General features: G+C 42.4%; 1 protein-coding gene across 1 annotated transcript in view; it reads left to right on the top strand.

Annotated features, from left to right (window-relative positions):
* Window positions 1-12,360, top strand: part of CLCN4 (Cl-/H+ antiporter 4) — a 62,521-nt gene that overhangs the window by 35,789 nt on the left and 14,372 nt on the right. Inside the window, exons 6-10 of the mRNA XM_090063934.1 lie at window positions 2,243-2,449; window positions 2,544-2,624; window positions 3,257-3,802; window positions 4,579-4,765; window positions 8,587-8,985. Of these exons, the coding sequence (XP_089920060.1) occupies window positions 2,243-2,449; window positions 2,544-2,624; window positions 3,257-3,802; window positions 4,579-4,765; window positions 8,587-8,985 (1,420 nt within the window). The remainder of the gene's footprint in view (window positions 1-2,242; window positions 2,450-2,543; window positions 2,625-3,256; window positions 3,803-4,578; window positions 4,766-8,586; window positions 8,986-12,360) is intronic.

Genomic DNA, 12,360 nt, shown 5'->3' with positions numbered 1-12,360 from the left:
TGTGCAGACTTTCCCATTCAACCTAGGGCTGGCTGGGAACTGTCCTGATCAGGGACAGGTCACAGCCAGCTCCAGTCTTAGCAGGTAACTCTCTCTATGCAGGGAGCTCCTAGTCCCTGCTCCATAATTGCAATAGCAGAGCAGGGCTGGGAGCTTGTTCCCAGCCCCCACTCCATGATCATGGAGCAGGAGCTGGGAACAAGCTCCCAGCTTTTTCCCAGCCTCAGCTCCATGATCAAGATTGTGAAACAGGGGCTAGGAACAAGCTCCCAGCCCCCACTTTGTGACTGGGGAGCCAGGCCTGGGAGCTGGGAGCCTGCCTGGTACCACGGCAGAGGAACATTGTCCCCACCTGGGCTCCAGTGGCAGAGCCTGCCCCAGCAGTAGGCAGCTCCTGGGGTCAGGGAGCAATCTCCCACCCCATACTGCCCAGCTGACCGGAAGCAAGTTTGCTCTCAGTCAGCCATGTAAACATGCTGTACTGCGCAGTAACTAACTGTGAGTAAATTTGCTACTTGTATTTACAGGTAGCAAGTTTACTCATGATTAAAACAAATTACTGCATAGTGAGCATCTAGACATGTAAATGGTGATGCTTACTGCAGAGTAATTTGCTCTAATCTTAAGTAAAGCATCTTGTGTAGATGTGTCCAGTATATATCTAATCATTCCTTTCTTTTTATTAATATTATGACTTTTAACCAAGTCATAAAGTTTACTGTATAAATACATTTTAAATTACAGACTGTGCTTCCAGGGGCTTCAAGCCTACACAGCACTCTAAGGCTACATCTGTACTCCTGCCTAGTAGGCCTGGAGATTACTGATGATCACAGACATTCTACCTACACCCAAACTCACTGGTTAAGTCAGGGGGTAAAAAGCTCAAGTTTGGATGCATGACACTGAAAGCTTGAGAATGGTGTGGATCCGTACCTACTACTCTAGTTGCTGCACTCTGGAGCGAGAGCAGAGCTGAGTGGGTAGGCCCTGTTTCTTAGCAGCAGTCTCAGACTCAACAGGGATGCAGCATAGACTTGGCTTAAATCTGGTTTCACTTGAACATTCTCAGTCAATTCTTTTTCATTGCAGCCAGCCAAAGAGTACCCACGAAAAGCTGTGCCTCTTCAGATGACAATAAATAAATAACTAAAAGCTAAGGACATTTTTACATATGTATGCATCACAGCACTGGGTGTTTTGAAAAGTGCCCGCTGCTGCAACACACAGAATTGTACAAGTGATGAAATGTGCGCCAAGGCTGAGAAAATGGCGGTGGTGCACTTTTGAACTAAAATATCTTGGAAGTGCTTTAGTTCAAAAAGTGCATCGCTGCAATTTTCTGTGTGCTGACATGAATTTTGTCACTTATACAACTGCACGCAGTGCAGTGCAGTTGGCCTCAGCTCGTGTGCTGAGCAGACTGAATTAATTGAGTCTGCTCTGAAGCAGCGGATCTCCGGCGTGTCACTGGAAAAAAAGTATGTGTATAAATGCTCTAAGACTGTTGGCTGGGGGTGCATATACAAGAGGGTTTTAGGCAGGTTTTGAGGGATAAATTCCAAATCACTTTTTTGCCTGTGGCAAATCTAAATTTTATCTTAAAAATAACACTTTAGTAAGTCAATTTCATAGCATTTCTGTATTTTGATGATGGTTGGAAATAAAGGATTGATAGTTTGTTAGGGAAGGAACACCCAGTTGCATCTCACTAACACTAGCTCTATAAACTGTCCATATGAATTGCAGACACCTATTGACATCCATGAGACACCTGCATGGGTATAGCAATCTGCTAGCAATACTTAGCTTGTAAAGTTGTGTCTGGTAATATCTACACAGGCTATGGATCCACAAATGAGTTGTGGCAAGTCAAGCTGCCTCAATTGTAAAAAGTTATGGAAAGGTGATGCAGGGGCTATTTTCTTATGCTTTCAAATGCCTGCGTTTCAGTGCACAACTTGTTTGTTTTTCTTTATTTTAAATTCACAACCTGCTCATTTGTGCACGGGTGTTGTGGTGTGAGTTGCCCCATGTCTATGCATTTAAGCTGTTGCTTCTTCATGCACATGTCTATAGCCTTAGATATCCCTGCAGGAAAGTCACTTTAATTTTTGCTCATTCTCCCATTGGCTTCAGTCAAGCAATGAATGATTTACTATTACAGCTTTTAAATCAGTTTTGCAAAATCAGAGTTGAAGAAGTGTATTTAGTTCTTCAACTTATTCTTCCTGCCTTCCAGATAAAAACCATCCTGAGTGGTTTCATTATTAGGGGCTACTTGGGGAAGTGGACACTCTTAATCAAAACTGTTACCTTGGTGCTGGTGGTGTCTTCTGGCCTCAGCCTTGGAAAAGAAGGTCCATTAGTACATGTGGCTTGTTGCTGTGGTAATTTCTTCAGCAGCCTTTTCTCAAAGTACAGCAAGAATGAAGGAAAGAGGAGAGAGGTAAGCATGGGTTCAAATTGGCATTTTACACTTTAAATATACTCTTCCCCTCAAAGGACATATGCCTGGTCTAACAAATATTTGTGTTCTGTAGGTGCTTTCAGCTGCAGCTGCTGCAGGAGTTTCTGTTGCCTTTGGTGCTCCAATTGGCGGTGTCCTTTTTAGTTTGGAAGAGGTAAGAGGCAACTGTTCTGTTATCACAATATCCATTATCAATATTCTTCATCAACAGGAAAACCCCACTTTCATTGACTTCCTTTTAAAATTTTCTCAATATTTTTTATTTTAGTGTTTACTGAAATACACGAAATCTTTAATTGTTACTAGAAGTAATTTGGTATTTTTTCTTACCAGCGTTCTGGAAGAAGAGGAGTCTTCCAGAGTCAACCAAACAATTGTGTGTGTGTGTGTGTGTGTGTGTGTGTGTGTGTTCAGAATATAATCACAAAGCAAACAGCTGTGTTCCTTGAAATTTGTAAACAAAGACTGCAAAACCATGCTGTTGCATGTGTAACAATTAGAACGCCAACATATCCAGGTAAACCAGCATTGTTCAATGGCTTGCTTATAGAGTTATGTTCATTTTTCACTTTTAACAGTCCCCTTCTGACGTTTGAAAATGCCTTGCCTTACACACAGATGACCACATTCTTTTTGGAGACACACTTATGGAGCCCCATTAACATCAAGTGTATCATTACAGACTAAACAAACTATGGTTGCCTACAGTGCACCATAAAAGTGGGTAATAAAGCAAACATTTTAAGTTCCACTAAGTTAAGTATTTACTGTTTCTGTTTGTTTTAGGTTAGCTATTACTTTCCCCTGAAAACCCTCTGGAGGTCATTTTTCGCTGCTCTTGTGGCTGCCTTTACACTGAGGTCCATCAATCCATTTGGAAACAGTCGACTGGTCCTTTTTTATGTGGAATACCATACCCCCTGGTATATGGCTGAACTTTTCCCATTCATTCTTCTCGGAGTGTTTGGAGGGCTGTGGGGGACACTCTTTATCCGTTGCAACATTGCCTGGTGCAGGAGGCGCAAGACCACCAGACTTGGGAAGTATCCAGTGCTAGAGGTCATTGTGGTAACTGCCATCACTGCCATCATCGCCTATCCTAATCCGTACACCAGGAGAAGTACCAGTGAGCTGATCTCTGAGCTTTTCAATGACTGTGGTGCTCTGGAGTCCTCACAACTCTGTGATTATATCAATGACCCAAATATGACCAGACCTGTAGATGACATTCCTGACAGACCTGCAGGTCCTGGAGTCTACACTGCAATGTGGCAGCTGGCCCTGGCTCTGATTTTTAAAATCATCATCACAATATTTACTTTTGGCATGAAGGTAAACTAAAGACTGATATAAAGTTCATTGTTGCAATCCATATTTAGTGTCAAATTTGAACTTTAGCTTAGAGCCTACAGTCTCTCCCATGGAGGTTATAGACACCTGGAATGAGGCCAGTGATGTCCATGATAATGCACTAATTTTGAAATGCAAGATGTTCCTAAAACCCTCATAAACTTGCATTGGTTACAATGCTAATGTTACAGGGATAGGGTCTTTGGTGCATCTTGTAGATTTGTTTGATTTCTTCACTGAAGAAAAATATGGTTAATTCATGTTGCAAAATTCAAATTGTAACTTTCAGTTGTCCTCATGCAGCTTTATAAATGAGATCTCTGTTGCCACTGTACCTTAGTTCACTTAGAAATAATTGGCATCTTGTTTTTATGTCTATACTATTAAATTCAGGTTTTGAAATAATACAGTATAGTTAAGTTACACTTGTTAGGAGAATCATAACTTTGAGTTTACTGTTTAATACAATTAAAAGTTTATGAAGCTACAAACATGGGCAGCATTTTGAAAAAAACCAAAAGCTTATCTGTAATATTTTATCAGTACATGCCTTTTAATGTATTTTATTTCTTTATAATTTCATTCTAAAAAGCAAAACTTAGAGGGGAAAAAATATTTAGTAGTTTTTATTGAGGGCTAGCTCAGACCAATGGCAACATGGCTTGAGGAAATTGTGGTGTATAGTACTGTCTCCAGCAAGGAACCCCAGTACACAGCTGAGACATTTTTTGTCAAATTTTTACTGTATTTCATTCTAGATCCCTTCAGGCCTTTTCATTCCTAGTATGGCGGTAGGAGCTATGGCTGGAAGAATGGTTGGAATTGGAGTGGAGCAGGTGGCCTATCACCATCATGACTGGATCATCTTCAGGAATTGGTGCAGGCCAGGAGCAGATTGTGTCACTCCAGGACTTTATGCTATGGTGGGAGCTGCGGCATGCCTAGGTATAGCATGTGGTAGACTTTGTTTTATGCAGTAAAAAAGCTGACATCCAGACATCTTGTTAGCTTTTTAAAATTGTTAATAGAATTTCATGCTCTTGGTAGGTTCTGTGCTGACAATCCTAGGGGGAAAAAATCACGTGACCGGGTATATGAAAATACTTTAACAGATGTTCTGCAGGAGAGAAGGTAGTTAGTTTTCCATGCCTATTCACACTTAGTACTCTCTAATAAACTGGCCAAAAAGAATCCTAATTTTAACATCTTAGGGAGAAGGTCATAATAAAAACAGAATTTGAATCCATCCCAAAAACATTGCTCACTTTGATGGAAATGTGTGAACATCAACCCTGATCACATTATTTCGCTTTTCAAGTCTTTCATGTCCTGTATCTCCTACAAATTCTACTTCTATTTGATATTTAGACTTGTGACAGAAAGATGTATGAATTAGGATTAATGCACTGAAATGAAAACTGAGCTCAGAGCACAAGCCTGAAAATTCCAGTTTGTTTCCTATAGCCAATTAAGATATTATGTGACATCAGGAACAAAGGATGCTAATATCAGAACTGGTCAATAAGCATATGTCATCTTCTAATAGATTTAATTTTAGAGTGGAAACATTTTTCTTCAGTATCAATAATCAAAAACTCTTTACTTGTTCATCCATTAGCAAGCAGTCATTTTCTTTTTTTTATAATGCCACCAACTACCAGGTAACAACTATGGGTGCTGACAGAAGTGATATTTGTTGCACTATTGGCCCCCTGAAAGTGTTCTACAGCCATGCCCTGACAAAAGTGCACGGCTTCAGAGCACTTCAAAAGTGTCTGATTGCATGAAGGCATTAATCCACATTTAGTAAGTGTTCAGATGAAGGTGTTCCAAAGCAGAGCACTGTCATTAACTTCTGTTTTCCCCTGCATGCAAGCAGGGCTGGGCTGCATCATCCCAGCCTCCACCCCCCATGGTGCTATCTTCAGGACAGGAGTGGGAAGAAGGCAGGGAAGGAAGCTCCAGTCTGGGGTTTGCCCAGCCTGCACTTGGTGGTGACTGGGGGGGGGCTTCAATTCACCCCCACCTCATGTGCTTGCCTTCTCTCCTCTCCCACCCTGAAGACAGGTCCCAGGCTGGGAGGGGAGGGGCAGGGCAAAGGAAGAGAGGCTGCAGACATGTAGCCACTCTCTGCTGGATGACTCCAAAGTGGAGCGAATGTCTTTTGGGTTGGGGTGGGGGGGTTGCTGTAACTCATGGCACTTTCTGTGAAGTACTATGAGTTATAATGGGGAGCTGCCCACCTGTCAGCACCCTATAGCTACATTGCCGTATCTGTACCAATATATAAAAAGCAGCTTTTAATGATATATTTTTTCGTCCTTAAAATGGTGAAGTATTTTGAGGCTTAAAGTAGCAAATCCTTACAATTATCTTTTGAGCTGATGCAGCAACATCACTTAACAATACAGAGAAACCTACACAGTTGTTAATAAACTGTGGTTACAACATTATTTTTATTTTATATCATAAATTGAATCAGGAAGCAAATTACTTATAAAATGACCACAAAAACTGCCTAAACATGTGCTTGGAGGTGTTTGTGTGTGTTGGGGGTGAAGGGAGGGGCATTTTAATTAGAGTGGTTTCCGGGCAGTCACTCTAATTGAAATGCCACTGTGTCACATGTATTGAGCCCCAGTGCATTTAAAAATGGCCACAGGATGTTTTATCTAAACCTCTTTTGATGAGGTTTAGTTAGAGTCCCATAGCCATTTTTAAACATATCTGATGCTGTGGCAACGTTGCAGAGTTCTAGCTCTGACACATTCTAATTAGAATGCATTGGAGCACATGCATAGGAAGCCAAAGAGACTAGAATGAAAGATGGCATAAGTAGGACTGATTTTCTTATACAGGGATTCATAGCTAAGTTACACAAAGCTTCACAAATGTCTTTTGTGGAAGCCACTTACATGATGACAGCCAAGTTGCATAGGTCATACAAGGAAAGAACTACATTATCATAATGTATCATAATGCACTTCAACTACATTAACATAATTTGTTTGAGTTTTCCATTTTCTTGATATTCATTTTAAACATTTTATTTTCAAATTAGCAAACATGCCTGTTGACCATTGTACATTAGTGAAAAAGTTAATAATGAAATAAATAGCATCTGTGTTTGCATGTTATCTCCAGTTTAGAAAAAAAAGAAAGGATAAGTAGTTTATGTGTAGAACCTTTTGTATCAGAAGTATAATTAATTACTTTTGCACCCCGGGAAAAAATTCCTTGCCCCCGAAGCAGTGGGGATAGGGAGGGCTGTCTTATCCGCCCCAGGTTCCTGTACCCCGCTCCTCCAGCTAGGTGGTTCAGGTTTTATCTGCCCAGCTTCTTTGGCCACATGGTGCAGGGCTGTATCAAGTTTGTGGATGACACCAAGTTATCATGCTTGGTCATGCTTGAAGATAGGCCGCAGATACAGGTGGACCTAGACAAGCTGGCAAGTTGGGCAGATTGGAACCAGATGAAGTTCAACATTGAGAAGTGTAAAGTGCTCAATCTGGGGATGAACAATCCCCAAGATACTTACAGGCTCAGTGGTGCCAAACGGACTATCACCATGACTGAAAGGGACCTAGGGGTAATAATAGACCATAGTATAAATATGAGCCATCAGTGCAATGCTGTAGCCAGCGGGGCAAACAATCATCTGGCATGTATCAACCGATGCCTCTCAAGCAAAACCAAGGAAGTGATTCTTCCACTTTATTTAGCATTGGTGAGACCACAGCTGGAGTACTGCATCCAGTTCTCAGCACCGTACTTCAACAAGGATATGGAAAAGCTTGAGAGAGTCCAGAGAAGAGCCACCCATATGATCAGAGCCTTGCAAGGCAAGCCATATGAGGAAAGGCTGAGGGACTTGGGACTCTTCAGCCTAAAATAGAGAAGGCTGAGAGAGACTGGTAGCAGCTTACCACTACATCAGGGGAATTACATCAAGGGCTCAGCGAACAAGTGTTCACCAAGGCACCCTTGAGGAAAACCAGGAGTAATGGTCACAGACTCTTAGAAGACCATTTCAGGCTTAACACTAGAAAAAACTTCTTCACACAGGATGTCCAGACTGTGGAATAAGCTTCTTCCAGAGGTAGTGCAATTGCCTACCCTGAAAATCTTCAAGAGGAGATGGGACAGTCACCTTGCTGGGGTCACCTGATTTTAGTTGTCTTTGCTGCCTAGTGCAGGGGTGCTGGGCCCGACAATCTTGCAAGGTTCCTTCCATCCCCTTACAATCTATGAATCTGCCTGACTTGTATAGTCAGGCAGTGCAGGCTGCTTAAGCCCACCTTTTTGGTCAGGTAATACAGGCTGCTCCAGTCTAGTTGCTCTAACTGGGCAATGAAGGGCTGTTTATGCCGCAGCCAAAATGAAGGGTTGGCATCATTCTGTTTACCCCTCTAAGTTAGAATCTAAGGCTGGGTCCCCTCTGGTCCTCTCCTAGTTACGCTTGTATGAGTTAGGAGTTTAGGCTTGCATGCTCTGATGGTGTGTTAGACTATTTAATTCAAATGATCTCCAAGTATTTATTACCTGCCTTTCTAATACTAAGAGAGTTTGGGCTGAGCATTCCTATTGGAAGCCATTTCTAATCAAAATTCCAGCAGATGAAATTCCAGCAAGTGAAAAAGACAACATTACTTACACTGTAAAGGGAAGGGGTTGGATCATTTTATACCCTTATGAATACAAGAGACTAAAACACCAAAATGTGACTTATTTTTGAGGGGGAGCCTGAATGATCTTTCTTTTGGCAGGTGGAGTTACAAGAATGACCGTCTCCCTGGTGGTGATTATGTTTGAGTTAACTGGAGGTCTGGAATACATTGTTCCTCTAATGGCTGCCGCTGTAACCAGCAAGTGGGTAGCAGATGCATTTGGAAAGGAAGGGATCTATGAGGCACATATCCACCTGAATGGTTACCCATTTCTGGATGTTAAAGATGAGTTCACACACCGAACACTGGCAACAGATGTCATGAGGCCTCGGCGTGGTGAGCCTGCCCTCTCTGTTTTGACACAGGATAGCATGACAGTGGAGGATGTGGAGACATTAATCAAAGAGACTGATTACAATGGCTTCCCAGTGGTGGTTTCAAAAGACTCAGAGCGCCTCATTGGATTTGCACAGAGACGAGAATTGATTCTGGCAATAAGTGAGTAAAATGTATCAGTATTGATGCAATACATATTTGAATGGGAATGAACAGGAGGTTAGTGAAGTTATGTAACCCTTAGCAATGGCTAAATAAAAAGTCAAACCAAACTTTTCCTCCCAGGATGAGGAATGCTATATGAGTCCTTATGTAGAAACATGCTTAGTAGCTTCTCTGTTACAACATACCTGTTGGCAGATCTCCAGGGCCTGATTTTGCACTTCGTTACACTGGTATGAACCTGGGATCATTTGATGGAGTTGAACCAGTATCAGGATGGTGTAAATTAAATCAGAACCTGACTAACAGAATCTCTACTCTCCAGCTATATAAAGTATCTAGTGACTTCTGTAGTGGGAGTCCAGAGGTAGCTGTGAGCCTAGCTACTACATGCAAGGCATTGGTGCCATGGTGCATTAGTTTCTGTTATCACATCAGGTCACATTTATTTTTAGTTGGAAGCATTCAATGCTGGTTAGAAACTTTCCAGCAGAAAGCTTGTCTATCAGAAAATGCTGATTCATCAAAGTCTACACTTTTAGAAGGGATGGTTCTGATGTAGCAGGCAGAGGTCTAATGGAAACCTCTCTTGTTTTAAGGTAAGTTTGCTGCCTGGTTCCTCTGAAGCACAGGTTTCCAGGTGCCCAGATTTTCAGGACCCTGCCTGATAGGGATAATGTGAGTTCTGGCTTCCAAGCTACCATCTCCTCAGTAGCCTGAGTCCTCAGGTGTTCCATGTTCCATAGGTCTGGTCCAGTTACCTTGGTAGTTTGCTCCCAATTCAGGACCATCAAGGCTTCCCAGGTGTATAGCAGCAGTGGAGACAAGCCAGGAAAACTTTGCAGGAGTTGGACACAAAGGCTTTCCCTTTCTCAGGGATGCTGATGTTTTTGGATTTCATTTCATTTCAATTTGGAATTAAACCAAATCGCAACGTATCGAAATCTTGAAATGAGATTACCCTTTAAATAGGTCTATTTAAATCTTGCAGAGGCTGTGACCCTGTAGACCCTGTGCACTCAAAAGAATGGAGCAGGGGAAGTTCTTGAGCTCTTTAGGAAAAAAAGAATCTGTAAATAGAAAATATGAGCTATTTTGATAATTGGCATTCATTCCTATGTACAAGTACTTTTTCCAAAGCTAGAATAAAACTTGATAGCACACATGATCTGAAAGACAAATGCTTTTTTTTCAAATGTTCTTCTGTACTTAAAGGGATATTGCCTAAATGATTAGACCTTAAAATTAAATTGATTGTTAATAAGTATCCTTCAGTCATTTGATTCCCACACTTCCCCCTCCCAGAAAAGCTATTATCATTGCTGTGATACCAAAAATATAAAGTATTAGGGAGGGAAAAACTCTGTATCTCATTTGGACATCATTTTACTGCTGTGAGTTTAATAATTCTATATACATTATAATATGCCTAAAGTTTGCATCTTATTGTTTTCTTTCTAAATATTTAAAAAATGTCTTCTGTACTCTCTTACAGAACCTTAGTACAAGTCTAGGATACACAGAGCCTTTTCTGTGGCTTTCTTGCACTTTGTAGCTAGGGACAGACATTACACACAAATTGGTATAAATAATCAGAAACCAGTTCACATCTGTAACAGAACAAAAGTTAAGTGCACATAAACCACTTTCAAAATGGCCAAAACAGGTTTCAGATAAACCTGGATGGATGCAGTATCAGACTTAATTGATTTAAGTTAAATTGGTTTATTGGCAAGTGCCTTCCAGATTCAAGTTAACTCACAGTCCCCCAGTGTCCCTGGATACTTTGCACCTCTTCCACAAACCTTCCCTCAGAGGGTGGGCAGGCTAGGCTTGGCCCAGGCTGTCTGCTCCAGCCAAGCAGAGGCATGCTCTAGCACCCCTCAGCTTCTGTTCTGAGCCCCTGCAGGCATATGGCTGCATTTCCAGAATCAAAATAAATATCTGCTCACTTGCTTATGCAGCTTAGACTAACTGGTAAAGACTGAATCAATTCAGCTTCAGGTTTTTTGACTGCCTGTACTTAGCCTGTGTAGCCATGTAATGCGTGTTACACTAGCTGCCATTGTGATTTGGTATTCTTTTCCATTTATTTTGCAATCATGCCAGTGAGTAGAAAAGCTGTATGATTATTTTAAAAGGATCCTCTAAAATGGGTTTGAAATGTCAGGAGTAAAACCTTTTGAAACTGCTGCTGAACAAGCAATCTGACTGCTTTGTATGCTGGGAGAGGTGAATGTGTGGTCCTGTCTAATTCTGCACCATTAATTAAGAAATTAATCAAAAGTAAAGCTGCCAACATTTTTTCATAGATTCATAGATTCATAGATTCATAGATGCTAGGGTCGGAAGGGACCTCAATAGATCATCGAGTCCGACCCCCTGCATAAGCACGAAAGAGTGCTGGGCCTACATTACCCCAGCTAGATACACATCCAGCCTTCTCTTGAAGACCCCCAGGGTAGGGGAGAGCACCACCTCCCTTGGGAGCCCGTTCCAGACCTTGGCCACTCGAACTGTGAAGAAGTTCCTCCTAATATCCAATCTAAATCTGCTCTCCTCTAGCTTGTGGCCATTATTTCTTGTAACCCCCGGGGGCGCCTTGGTGAATAAATACTCACCAATTCCCTTCTGTGCCCCCCTGACGAACTTATAGGCAGCCACCAGGTCGCCTCTCAACCTTCTCTTGCGGAGGCTGAAAAGGTCCAGTTTCTCTAATCTCTCCTCGTAGGGCTTGGCCTGCAGGCCCTTAACCATACGAGTGGCCCTTCTCTGGACCCTCTCCAGGTTATCCGCATCCTTCTTGAAGTGCGGCGCCCAGAATTGCACGCAGTACTCCAGCTGCGGTCTGACCAGCGCCCGATAGAGGGGAAGTATCACCTCCTTGGACCTATTTGTCATGCATCTGCTGATGCACGATAAAGTGCCATTGGCTTTTCTGATGGTTTCGTCACACTGCCGACTCATGTTCATCTTGGAGTCCACTAGGACTCCAAGATCCCTTTCCACTTCCGTGCCACCCAGCAGGTCATTTCCTAGGCTGTAGGTGTGCTGGACATTTTTCCTCCCTAGATGCAGCACTTTGCATTTCTCCTTGTTGAACTGCATTCTGTTGTTTTCTGCCCACTTGTCTAACCTGTCCAGGTCTACTTGCAGCTGCTCCCTGCCCTCCGGCGTGTCCACTTCGCCCCATAGCTTAGTGTCATCTGCAAACTTGGACAGAGTACATTTCACCCCCTCGTCCAAGTCGCTGATGAAGACATTAAAGAGTATCGGTCCAAGCACCGAGCCCTGCGGGACCCCACTGCCCACACTCTTCCAGGTCGAAACCGACCCATCCACCACAACTCTCTGGGTGCGACCCTCCAGCCAATT

This window comes from Crocodylus siamensis, chromosome 1 (assembly GCF_052110815.1).
Source record: "Crocodylus siamensis isolate JL-2025a chromosome 1, ASM5211081v1, whole genome shotgun sequence".
Classification (NCBI taxonomy): domain Eukaryota; kingdom Metazoa; phylum Chordata; order Crocodylia; family Crocodylidae; genus Crocodylus; species Crocodylus siamensis.
This window is presented reverse-complemented; position numbering and strand designations above follow the sequence as displayed.